Source organism: Abramis brama (genome assembly GCF_963993115.1).
Source record: "Abramis brama genome assembly, chromosome: 20".
NCBI classification, from domain to species: Eukaryota; Metazoa; Chordata; class Actinopteri; order Cypriniformes; family Leuciscidae; genus Abramis; species Abramis brama.
The window spans coordinates 20,942,840-20,955,978 of record NC_139982.1 but is presented as its reverse complement, the minus strand read 5'-3'; the positions used below and the strand labels follow the sequence as shown (position 1 = coordinate 20,955,978).

The window sequence follows — 13,139 nt, the reverse complement described above, 5'->3', positions numbered from 1 at the left end:
ATAATGTAACTAATGTAATAATGTAACTTACAATGTTTATCTCATCAATTACCTTTGAGATGTATATTTTAAATGCTTTTATAGGCCAGTTTATTTTTTAGTAGGCTATGTGCGCTGGAGTAAAAAAAAAAACAATTGATCATTTATACACAGTTTAATTATAGCAAATCAAAAAAGTAAAAAGGCTAAATAAATAAGAAAATAATACAGTGCAATCAGTGGGATTTTAGAAATAAAATGTACATTTTTATATTTACAGTCAGAAAATGAAAGGAGAAGTTCACAGTCTTTTAGAAGAGAGTATTCGTCCATACATTGATCTGATTGACACTCTGCGGTCTGTTGGCATTCACAAGGACTTGGCATTACCGACTATTGCAGTGATCGGAGATCAGAGTTCTGGGAAAAGCTCTGTGTTGGAAGCGCTGTCTGGAGTTGAATTACCAAGAGGAAGCGGTGAGAGCTGATATTCATATATATTCAAAATTGAATACAAATAATAAGAGTGATATCTTTTGTCAGTACCAGTTTTTGTTATTAATTAACTGTCATTGCTAACTGAACTGTGTTTGCTATAGGAATTGTCACCAGATGTCCACTAGAGCTGAGGCTAAAGAAGGTAGCATGAGTCAGCTGGAAGGCTGTTCTATCTTACCATGGTAAGAAAAACGAATTTGTGAATTCATCATTAGTTGAAAATTACATTGAAGCAGGTTAGGAAAAAATGCCTGCAATCTGTTTTGTTTTCCAGTAGGAAGCGTTTAAAAAAATCGATTCTTAGATGAATCGCGATGCGGGACGTGGACGATTCTGAATCGATTCACAAATGTCAAAAATCGATTTTCTAAAAAATAAAAATAAAAATAAAAAATCTAATAACGTAACATTGACGGAATGCAAAAGGCGGAACTCTGAAGCGGACGTGCAGTGCGCGGACAGTCTGTGGCGTGCACATAACAGAGACGCGCACATAACAGACGCATGATGGCTGAGCGCCAAATCCGAACGGCACCCTCTTCGTTAAAAGCTAACGTATGGAAATTGGAAAATTGGCAATTTCATTGTGATCTATTTAGTATTTTTTTTGTATGAGAGCTAATTTCTGTATTGTTTAGTTTTCACATCAATATGCTGTGTAAACCGATCTGTATGCAATATGTGCAATGCCACTCACAAAAAGTTACATTTTGAATGTAAGTTACTCTCTACAGATGTTCATTCACTTTCTTTGTATAAGCTGTTTTTGATTGTGGTATACAGCAAAAATTTCAAGTCATAACTCTTTATTATTTAGTTGTGTATAAGTCAAGAGCGACTTTGTATGTTACTAATTATTCAGAATATCCACAAGCATTATACGTTATGATAGCTTCTGGTACATAATTCTATATTTTTGAACGAAAACTGTTTGTTAATTTGCTACAGCAAAATGTTTTTTTTTTTTGTCTGAAGGATTATTGCTCATTGGAAATAAGAGGATGTTGGTTAGAAGTCTATTATTAAATGCTAGAGATTCAGAATATGCTGAAGTTTGTATTAATTTACTACAAGTATGCTGCTAGTACAGGCACACATTTATTTTCCTGTTGGTTCTCAGCAATGTTGGGACATATGCTGGCAAATGTAACCTTACAGTTGACTTGCCAAATCACTTCCATTTGTTTTATTAATAAAATTAATATAGGAAGTATTGGAAGTAAGTTTGTTATGGGTCATCATAAATACTTTGCTTTAAAAGTACCAAGTAGTAATTTTTTTAAATAATCGTTAATAATCGATAATCGGTACCCTCTGAATCATAATCAAATCGAATCGTGAGGTGCCTAGATATTCCCACCCCTAATTTTCAACCATTTTGTATTATGAAGAAGCACTTTATTTTTGTTCCAACTTATTTTATAGCTAGCTACTAATGAGTAGCAATTGAGAACCAGACAATGTTTTTGATAAAAGGCACTTCCCTGAGAATTGTGAAATAATAAAGTTTCACAAATAAATAAATCTTAATAAATGTGAAAAAGACACTTTAATGTCTCCGTTTGTCATTCTGTATAGCAAAGCAGATGAGAGTAGATCATGATCAGAAACCTGATTAGAAATCATTATGAATAAAATCGAATTGTTTTGAATCGAAATTTTTTTTGAATCGAAAATCGATTTTGAATCGAATTGAATCGTGAGAGGGTAAAAGATTCCCACCCCTAATAATATACCTATTAATGTATCTATTTTCATGCTACTAGTAGGCCTACTTATTTTTTAGACACTAGTATCTTCCATTAGCTACTTACTCATTAGCTACTAGTGCTTATTCTTTAGGTACTAGTACCTTTTTAAAGATACTACATATTAATTAGATAGGCTACTAGTTCTTATTTATTAGAACTAGTACTTATTCCAATAGTCTAGCATTTAATTATACTTAAGAAAAATTTGAATTAGTACTTATATTTTAGTTACTAGTAACTTTTTAGACCAAAGATATTAATAGGTACTAGTACTTTTTAAATGTGCATTTACCGGTAACCAACAGGATCTGTCTGGATCTGTGACCCCTTAAAAATAACAAAATTAGTTGTCCTGGGTTTTTTTTCCCAGAAAGCAGGTTGTGACATAGCCTACCCGTGTATGTTTAAGGGTATAAGTAAATGGATAACCTCAACTTTCGGTTCCAAAAACGGATGTAACTTTCAAGGTATGTAAGTAGCCATAGCATACCCTCTGAACATAACCTGCTTCGGAGCAGGTTCTGTTCCAGGGTTAGTTTACTTCAGATGTGTTCAGCGCATGCGTGATGTAGCCTATTGATGAGGCTCCAGTGGGCGTGACAGATTGCGCACAATATTTTATATATAGCTATATTGATATATAAAGCGCTATTAAAACAAGGTAATGTTAATTTATTTTTTTATATATAACTATATAATTCTCATCTCACACATCGTTGATCTGCATTCAGACGTTGTTGTTGTTTTTTTTGGGTTTTTTTTTTGCTACCGGACGTTTTTTATGCAATATGTATTTCTAATAAAAGACATATGATATGATATTATATGATAGCCTATATCTTACCTTTCAAACAATGTAGAAGAAAAATGACCAAAAAAAAAAAAAACTTATACAGCCAAGTTATCTTTGCTAGCACATATTGTATTTAGTTTAATCAGTATTTTCTTTTTATTATATAGACCCTTTTACAGTTGGTAAACATGGTGATGTATTTGTGTGGGCGGGGCTTAGCTGGAGGCAGAAAGATCCCTCTGGCCGCTTCACTAACGTTAGTTTGCCAGTTTTGTTAGCTTGTTTTTTAACAATGACTGGAGAAAATCCAATTTTATTTTAATGTGCAAGGTCACTCACTGTCCAGGACCGCGATTGTTATTTGCAAAAGTAAATTTTAACGGACGGAACCAGATTGGCCGACCCGTACACTCAGTTAAAGGGTTAGTTCACCCAAAAATGAAAATTCTGTCAGTAATTACTCACCCTCATGTTGTTCCAACCATGTAAGTCTTTTGTTCATCTTCGGATCACAAATTAAGATATTTTTGATGAAATCTGACAGCTGTCTCACTACTCCATAGGCTTTCAGAGGGACCGAAACTCGCCGGCCCAGAATAGTTATTAAAAACATCGTTAAAATAGTCCAAGTGACTACAGTGGCTCTACATTAAGTTTATCATGCGACGACAATACTTTTTGTGCGGAAAAACAACAAAAATAACGAATAATTCTTCAATGTGGGCCTCTGACAAGAGTTCACGGGAGCGCCAGGGCGCATGCGCGAAAACTGAGATCTTCTACTACTACTTGTTACCGTTTATATACTGTCTATGCTTGTTACTGGCTGCTCACTCCTTGGGAGTATTACCGCCATCTACTGTACAAAATGGTGTGCATTTCCGGTGGAGAGTACACTGGCGCATGTTGGCTGCCGCTTCTCTGTCCGTTTTATTTTACTTTTTTAAATGAATATTTTAACTATTTATTCGTGAATAGTATACTACACATATTAGTTGGTGTGTTTTTACACTGCTTCTAATGACACTGGAGTTCTATTGTGGAGTCTTTCAGTGCGTTCCTCTATTGTTTGATCGGGTTTAACACTGGGAACGCAGACCGTGGGAACGCAGATCCTGTCAACCGGGAACGCTGCGCGTGACTGTTGTCTGTGCTGCTATCTGCGCTGCTGTGTGACTCTGGATTCTAACGGACGGAAAAAACTCTGGATTCTACTTCAAGAAACTCAAATCGGATCTCTCTGTTTCTATCATGAGAATTTCCCTGCTATCTATCGTCATCATCATTTCGACCCTGTCTGGGCTTCGTGGAGAGCGGGTCCTTCAACATTTGGATTTCATTATGATAAGGTACTCTTTCACTGAACTTCTCTTGGTGGAACATCATTTACTTCCTGATGTCTGTGTTCAAAAGACCCTGAAATCGTTTCGACTTCTACGTCGCCCGAAATATTTGCACAGAGGGTCGCGGCAGAATGTTCACACTACTGGGACTGGGAGTGGCATTAAAGTTGTATGCGCTCGGTCGATGGACTCAGAAACAAAAAAACGTCTCCGGTTACTTTCGTAACCTCGGTTCCCTGAAAGGCAAGGAACGAGACATTACGGATGTCGTATATGGGAACTCCTCTCATCCTTCACTTCCGCTGAAATCTTATAGGCTAACGCCAGCAGAGCTGGCCAATTGACGCAAAATATGCAAATACTGAACCCCGTTGCAGTATAAAGCAAGTGCAGCGTCAATTCCATTCAGAATCGAACAAAAACGCTAAAATCAAGCGTACACGGCGGCGAGCGTAATGTCTCGTTCCTTGCCTTTCAGGGAACCGAGGTTACGAAAGTAACCGGAGACGTTCCCTATCAAGGCTACGGAACTTCGACATTACGGATGTCGTATATGGGAACTGTATAGAATCCCGCTGTGGCAGCATAACAAACCACTGACAACAGAACCCAATACCAAGACCGCCCCCCGCCCCAGTATGCAAGCGTCTGATAGGCCGAGATTGACCAATAGCGAACCTCTAACCTCTGATAGGTCCAAAGGAACCAATCACAAGCTCACAAAACACTGCCAGAATTTGCATATCCCGAGCAGTATAACCGGGGGAAGTTAGCACTGTTTTAGAGCAACAGGGCTACAACAGTAAGAGAAGGCCAACGCATTGCGGTGACTCAGTCTAAAACACACACAAATAGCACATAGAACAACTCATGAGCAAAGCGCAGAGCAGCTCTCTCAATGCTGTGTAATGCAATCAACTCACCGAAAGCACTCGAGACGCTACAGAGGGCAAATCCAACTTGTAAAACCTGGCAAACGTGTTCTGAGAAGACCAGTCAGCCGCAAGACATAAATCCTGAATAGACATACCCTTAGTCCAGGCCCACGAGGAGGCGATCGCCCTAGTCGAATGGGCCTTGACGTTAAGGGGGCATTCCTGCCCCAGGCATTCATAAGCCAAAACAATAGCGTCCACAATCCAGTGAGCAAGCCTCTGTTTAGAGACCCCCCATCCCTTATTGCGCCCACCAAAGCACACAAATAGCTGGTCCGATCGACGAAAAGCGGCCGAGCGAGAAATGTATTCCCGGAGCGCTCTGACTGGGCAAATAGCACTCTGAGCATCCGAACCCTGAGAGGTTGATGGCTCAGCGGACAGGGCAGGCAGAGAAACAATCTGCGCTCTGAACGGGGTATTGAGCGACTTAGGGACGTAACCCGGCCTCGGTCTGAGCGTCACATTACAGTTTCCCGGTCCAAAGCGAATACAATCTTCACTTACAGAGAAAGCCTGTAAATCCCCAACTGTCATCCATCCTGTACTGAAGGAAGCGTAGAATATCCGACACAGAGCAGCTCGCTGGGTCTATATCGACATCCTGACACCATTTTGAGAAAACACCCCATTTCAGAGCATACAGGCACCTAGTGGACAGGGCTTGCGCTTCCGCGATGGTATTCTAAACTCGCGAATGCAGCGCATCCAGCCTGCTCAGCGACCCTGCAGCGGCCACACATGTAAGCTCCACAGCCCGGGGCTGGGATGCCAGATCGATCCGCTCGCCTGAGACAGCAAGTCCTTCCTGAGCGGAATCTCCCATGGCTGCCCTGCCAGTAACTCTATCAAATCCGCGAACCAAGGCTGATTCGGCCAGTACGGGGCTACCAGAGTCACCGCCGCCTTCTCCTCCCTGATTTTGCACAACACCATGGGCAAAATTTTTACCGGTGGAAAGGCATAGAGACAGACTTTCGGCCATCGCGCTGTTAGCGCGTCCATCTCCCGGGGGGAACGGGACAGCGAGAAGAACATCTGACAATGCGTGTTCTCGCTTGTTGCAAAGAGGTCGACCTCCGCTCTGCCGAAACGATTCCATATCAGCTGAACCGTCCCGGGGTGAAGCCTCCATTCCCCTTGAGGAATCCCGCTCCTCGAGAGCATATCCGCCTCACGATTTAGAACACCGGGGATGTGAGCCGCTCTCACCGAGAGGAAAAACCGGTCTGCCCACAGCAGAAGGGATTCTGCCTGCTTGAATAGGGCTCTGGAATGTACACCGCCTTGACGATTTATGTACGAGACCAGGGAAGTGTTGTCGGTCCGAATCAACACATGCCGCTGCTTCAGCCGAGACCGGAAAGCTTTGAGAGCTAGAGAGACCGCTTTCAGCTCTAAGCGATTTATGTGCCACTCCATTTGCTTCTCTGACCACCGACCCAAGGCAGGCTTGCCCAAGCAGACCGCTCCCCATCCGGTGGACGAAGCGTCCGTCAGGACCTCCACGCGCCGTGCCACTAAGCCGATAGGAACACCTAGGCTGAAAAGATCCGGGTTCTTCCACGGGGCCAGGGCGCGGGCGCATCCGCGAGTGACCATAATGCGCTTGTGGCCGGAATACCACGCACTCGGGGGGCCGCGCGCTTTCAGCCAGTGCTGAAGCGGTCTCATATGCAGCAGCCCCAGATGACACACTGAAGAAGCCGCTGCCATCCGTCCCAGTAGCCTCTGAAACTCTTTCAGTGGGACGAGCCTGCCAGGTCTGAAGAGACCGAGAGAAGAACTCAGAGCCTCCGCTCGCTCGGGGGTGAGGCGCGCTCTCATTCTTACCGAATCCAAGCATACTCCCAGGAATGTGGTAGTCTGGCTCGGTGTGAGCACACTTTTCTGAACGTTCACCCTCAAACCGAGCATCTCCAAGTGTCGAAGGAGGGCTTCCACATAGCTGACCAGTGTCTCTCTCGACTGCGCAAGAACCAGCCAGTCGTCCAGATAGTTCAAGACGCGCATCCCGCTCGACCTGAGGGGTGAAAGTGCCGTGTCTACACATTTCGAAAATGTTCAGGGAGCCAGGGCTAGTCCAAACGGAAGCACCGTGTATTGGTACACCGAATTCTCGAACGCAAACCTCACGAATCTCCTGTGACGCTTTACTATCTGGATATGAAAGTAAGTGTTGTGGCAAAAATTCATTAAACAATCATCACCTGCGTAAGAGACACTCTGAAATTCAAATGATCATTAAAAAGTATTTTATTCTTGCAAGAAGGCCCAGTTGCCACACAGAAGTCACCAGTACAGTCTGTGAAACAAGTGCGACCAGGGAGGGAGGGCAGATGAGTCTTTATAATGCTTTCAAGGTCTTCTGCTTACAGGCCCTTATCTAAACAAGGAGAGGCTTCCCTGCAAACTCACAAGTTCTAAATTGGGCGGCCACTGACCCTAGGGGTCAGAGGTCCCTTTTCAATCTGCCTCCTCCTGACGTCTCACCTGTTTCCCAGTGTTTAAAAACACACACACATTAGTCATATGTTGGCAGACCAGATACAGTCCAGCAAAGAGTCATTTCAATGTCTTACTGAAAGTAAATGAAAATCAATACTGTAAATCATGGAAAATCAAAAATTCCCATAACAATTCCCCCTTTTTATCATTCATTGATAATTGATTAATCAAACACATCAAACCATAATAATACTTATACTCTTCATCTCTGATTTTCATATGACTGATCACTCTTCTTTAAACTTGTAGGAAAAGAAAGGATTAAAAATGAAATAAGCTTAGGCTGTTTTTGTAAGGATAGGCCCTTAATTTTGTAGCAAGCAAGTAAAGGTTTATATAAGGCCGGGCTAGGTGAACAAGCACTGTTATTGCACCCCCAACACTATAGATCGGACCCTCAGTCACCTCAATATAAACAAGAAATAGTGTAGGTTATATTTAGTAGGAAAACAATACATCAGTTCAACACATATCAATTCAACACCCCTTGTTGATTTCAGAAAACTATTACACAAAGAAAAGAAAAAAGTAGATAAAAAAAATCCCTCAATTCAAACCCTGTCCTTGTATGCCACCTCGTAACACGGATGGCTACTGTTTTTAACCCTCTTTACACATTATCATCGTCCTTAGAAAGAAAGAATTTAGAAAGTAAGAAAATAGGAAAATGAAAAACACCAAATTTACCACGTTACTGTAGCTTCCACTACTTCCACCATCTGCCTAATTTTGTTCATCCACGTCATTTTCGCCAATTGAACAGACATTCCAATTTTCTCGTATCCCCTCATGAATAACAAAATTATCAGAATATTCAGAAATTATCATTCTATCCAATGTGTTTGTTAAAAATTAACTCTGACTTTTCCATTACAGGCCGACTGTCTTTCTGCTTATTACCGTACTTCACATAATTGAATAGAATTTCCACTTTTCCTGAAAACATTTGCACCAATCAAATCATTAGATCTATATCAATACTAAGCACTAGTTTGATTTAATCAAATAAAATCATCAACATCATCACAAAACAAATTATTCAGCTAAACTTAAACCATTAGTTGGTCCACATCCTCCTCCAGGTGTGTTGACCATCTCGTTCGCCCCATGGACATTCCGTCTTCACCAATATGACACTTTGCGTGCCGTAGAGAGGATTTTCCCCCGCTGGCAAGGGAGGTACGTTACTAGCACGTCCTTGATCCCTCACTGCCCTCCGCGTCGGCGCATGGGGTTGCTGAGGTTGGTTGGTGTAGTCTAGGGTGAGAGGCGTGGACCCAGGTGTCACACTCTCCGATCCTTACAAGATTTTCCCTTAGATCCCGACCGCACCTCCACTCGAATGAACAATTTCCTGCCTGCTGTCACCTGTGAATGCAGACCCTAGCTATTTTGTTATTGACCGCTCGTCTAGCCGGTCGTCCCTTCTGGTGTGACCTGTGGAGTCAACAGCCTAAAACATATTGTCACCAGATAATTCTGCTCACTGAATGGCACTGAAAAAACCTGAAAGGAAAAAAAACACTCAACCCACTTTGCTCATGTTAACAAAACAATATTTATACATTTGGAACAGAATCAGTTCTGTTCGACACAATCCATCCTGACATTCTGCAAAAGGAAAGTTTTAAGTTATGTGCTGCGCAAGGTGTGGCACCTCTCTGCCACAATAATAACCCAGGCCAGGATAGCTAGCCAAGTTCATCCATAGCCATTATTTCACTGGGCACAGTCTGCCCTGTATCAAAAGTCTGCATCCTCTGTAAAGAAAAACAAACGTCGAGGTTATTGTCAGATAGTAAAGTACACATAGTTTCTTTTGTCTGCTGTGCTGCCACGGCCTTCGCTGCCGCATCTGCCCTGGCGTTCCCTGTTGAAACAGTCCTTATTAGCACACTTACAGACAGCAATTTTGTTAGGGAGAAAAATGACTTCTTACATGGCTTTTACCCAGTTAAACGCAGTGTCCTCCCAACATTTATCGTCCCACCTGTTTGATTGCATTCAGCAAATTTGAACCCCTTGGTATGGCAATTGTTACCATCCCCCTTTTGATGCATGATACAACTCGTGCATCAATTTAACATAATGGTGTTTGGGTAAACAAAGTTTTCAACACTAACCCAAACGTTGTCCTTCAGCCAAATTTCCCCCAGACATCTTTCTCTGCCTCTGAAACAAAACATTACGTAAGCCACAATCTCATCTTCTTATCTAATAATTTGAAGGGCACCGGCCCTGAGTCTCACTGCTTTTCAGGCCTGTTATTTGGTCTCTTAAGTCAGTCATCTACAAACATTTTCCAATGTCAAAGTCATCAATTGTTTCTATCAGGTCAGGTTGTGGTGTACAGACTTGGTCAGTATCAGTCAAACAGCATTCTCCTCCCTTTGTTCACAATAATCTACAGAGCTTGATGACCAAATTTCTTTCAAATTTGTCATTTGCCTTAACCCACCTGTAATGATAAAACCCAACACCACAAATAGAGCTTAATTACTAATCAACTTAAAACTTGCCCCGTGTTCTGTATGGTCTTTTCATCAGATTTTTGCTTCTTTAAAATTTGTCATTTGCCTTAACCCATCTGTAATGATAAAACTCATCCCAGAGGTCAATGACACAATATACACACTATGAATTAACACTCATAAAACACACAATCCTGTCACCATCCAACACACACACACACACACATTCCTGACTATTAACTGCTCATTTTCTCATATTCATATCTTTGATTTTAACTCTAAACATATTTGAATTTTAAATAAGATTTTAAACTTCTCATTTTCCTGTAGCTTTTATCTAATTTTACATGGTCTCTTTACCAGTTTCAAAGCACGTTTGTTCATTATTCATTTTCTCTTAGAAAAGTCAGCTGGGTTGTTTTGGTTCATTATCATTATTTTGCTTCAGCTTGCTTTAGCAGGCTGATAACAGAAAGACTGACAGAATACCATCCGTTCCTTCACTCAAGCAGTCTCTCTCACTATCATTAATAATCTTTTCAACAGCCTCCTAAGACTGTAATTTAGACAAAACATAATAATAAATTAATTACAATAACCTTTGACCATTAACCTTTATCCAGACTTTTCTTGAATCTACAAAAGCTGTCTTCTTCTTTAGCCACCAACATGTCTAATGACCTTCAGGAGTTAAAACTATCTTACAGACATATTATTTCAATATCAACTTCTATAATATTTTCCCTTGCCCATAAGGCAACCAGCATCATGTTCCTGACATAAATTAAGTTTTTTGTTACTGTCTCCACAACAAATAATGACAATCACCTCACGGTCTCAGCTGGCTCTTGAAAGCCCATTCCCATCAGCTCTTTATCTATAATCTTCATCAGGGTGTTGTCCCCTGGCATAGTTTCAAACACTTGTCATAATGAAAAACAAGCCATACAATGAATGCGGTTTTTTGCAAGTGGTATATAGAGGAACTCACATTTTTCTGGGGCAGACTGCCGTAACTCCTTACAGCTCATCTCCCCTCTCAATGTTCTGCTGATGCTGCTGGCCTCACAGTCACCGCTCAACTCTAATACCTTTCTCACATAAAAACACCTCCCTTCAGGAGATGGCCAGTGTCGGCGTGACCCCCTGCCTTAGGTTGACCTCTGGCCAGAGGTTCTTACCCGTCCTTGAGTAGCCACTTCGTGCACACTGGTAGCCGCTCTTTCCCACCACGATATCAGTTTTCCCCAACAGACTCAGTTGTTTTCTGGAGCTTAGGAAAGGCACATTCAAGAGTCACCAGAGCACTCTGGACTGCCTAATAGTGTTAACACAGGGAGACAGGTTAATAACAACAGTATTTAATCACTTAAATCTTTTAAACATCTTCAAATCAGCAAAATCGCAATACTGAGCTTACACTCAGTAAATTTAGTTATCACAACGTCCATTCAGTGTACTGTTACATCTGTAGCCGGAGCCATCAGCCCTGTTTCATGGTGGAGGCTAAAATCAGACAAAGAAGTTAATGGTCCTAAACTAGTCAAAAATGTCACTTCTATCGTTTAAGACTTCTTTAAAGTCATTCAGTTTTACTTTTAAAACATTTACAAATTTCCCTTTAAATGTATGAAATCTGAACTGCCTTGTAGCATGATTTCTTTTAACATCCATGTCTATGGTTTTCAACTAAAACAATGTGCCTTACTATATTATGACACAGGCTCAGATAACAGCTTTTAGCTGACATTGAATGAGAGAGACTCTGAGGCATTTAGGACTGGTACACTTATCTCTCATAAACTTCTAAAATCAAACTTTATCTACCATCTTTTAACTCTAGCCCAGCAGTAAGGCATCTTTGCCAGAATGTACATGTATTTTCAAATAAACATAATTTTTATATTTGTCTTTTGCCCACATCAGGGAATTTAGACATTACAAATTTCCACTCAGATCGTGTCACTGTCGCACTGGCCGCTTCAGCCACAGCACACACCAGATTCAGATAAGCAAACTGTTTCAGCCAATCACAAGCTTATCTTTTGAAAGCAAAACATCAGCTCCTAGTTTTTTCATGGTCAACACTATTCCTCCACATCCAAAACACTAACAAGCTGTTTGTTTAATCAGATGCCTTTCTACACATTTTACATTTAGCAACTGTTAATCCCGTAACACTGCTTCTGCTTATTTTATCTTAAAGTAAGAATAATAATTATTCTAGTTCTTAACGTTTCGCATTTCATCTCAATTTTAGTTGTCAGGTTCTCAATTACCATAATTTAATACCTGACTTCAGTGTTTTATCTTGGAGTTTTTTCAATCTTCTTTTAGGATTCACACTAACTTTTGAGGCTGCCCTCTCTGCTTGTGATACATTTTATGCATTTATCATTGTAAATAATCTGTGAGATTAGTCTCTCTATATCATCTAAACCCTTTTAAAGTGTTCCATTAAAAACACAATCATCCTTTTAGTTACCGGTACTTTTAAAATATTTTGCAACTCATTTGTTGGAGTCATTAATTTTACATCAACCTGTATTCATCAATTCACAACTTTCAAAGGTTCCATCTATCAACTCGCACATTCTTTTCACTTTCTTTAGCACTGCATTCATATTCTTAGTTCTTTCTCAGATGAAAACTTCAATATCGTCATCCAAACTGTTCCACTTTCAAACCCACACTAATACATGTCACTTTCACATTACCACTTTCTTTTACACCTTCTGAGTGGGCATTTACAGTTACGGGCTAAATGGCCTGCTGATCATAATCAAAACCCTCTCTGTCACCTTGCCTATAGTTTGATCATTGAGCTTGCAAAACGGCTCCAACTTACTGCACACCCTTGA

At 40.8% G+C, this 13,139-nt stretch overlaps 1 protein-coding gene across 1 annotated transcript in view; it reads left to right on the top strand.

Moving 5' to 3' along the window:
* Nucleotides 1-351: 351 nt before the first annotated feature.
* LOC311070490 (interferon-induced GTP-binding protein Mx2-like) overlaps nt 352-13,139 on the top strand; it is a 28,895-nt gene continuing 16,107 nt past the window's right edge. Inside the window, exons 1-2 of the mRNA XM_084094370.1 lie at nt 352-456; nt 579-659. Of these exons, the coding sequence (XP_083950496.1) occupies nt 592-659 (68 nt within the window). The 5' untranslated portion in view covers nt 352-456; nt 579-591. The remainder of the gene's footprint in view (nt 457-578; nt 660-13,139) is intronic.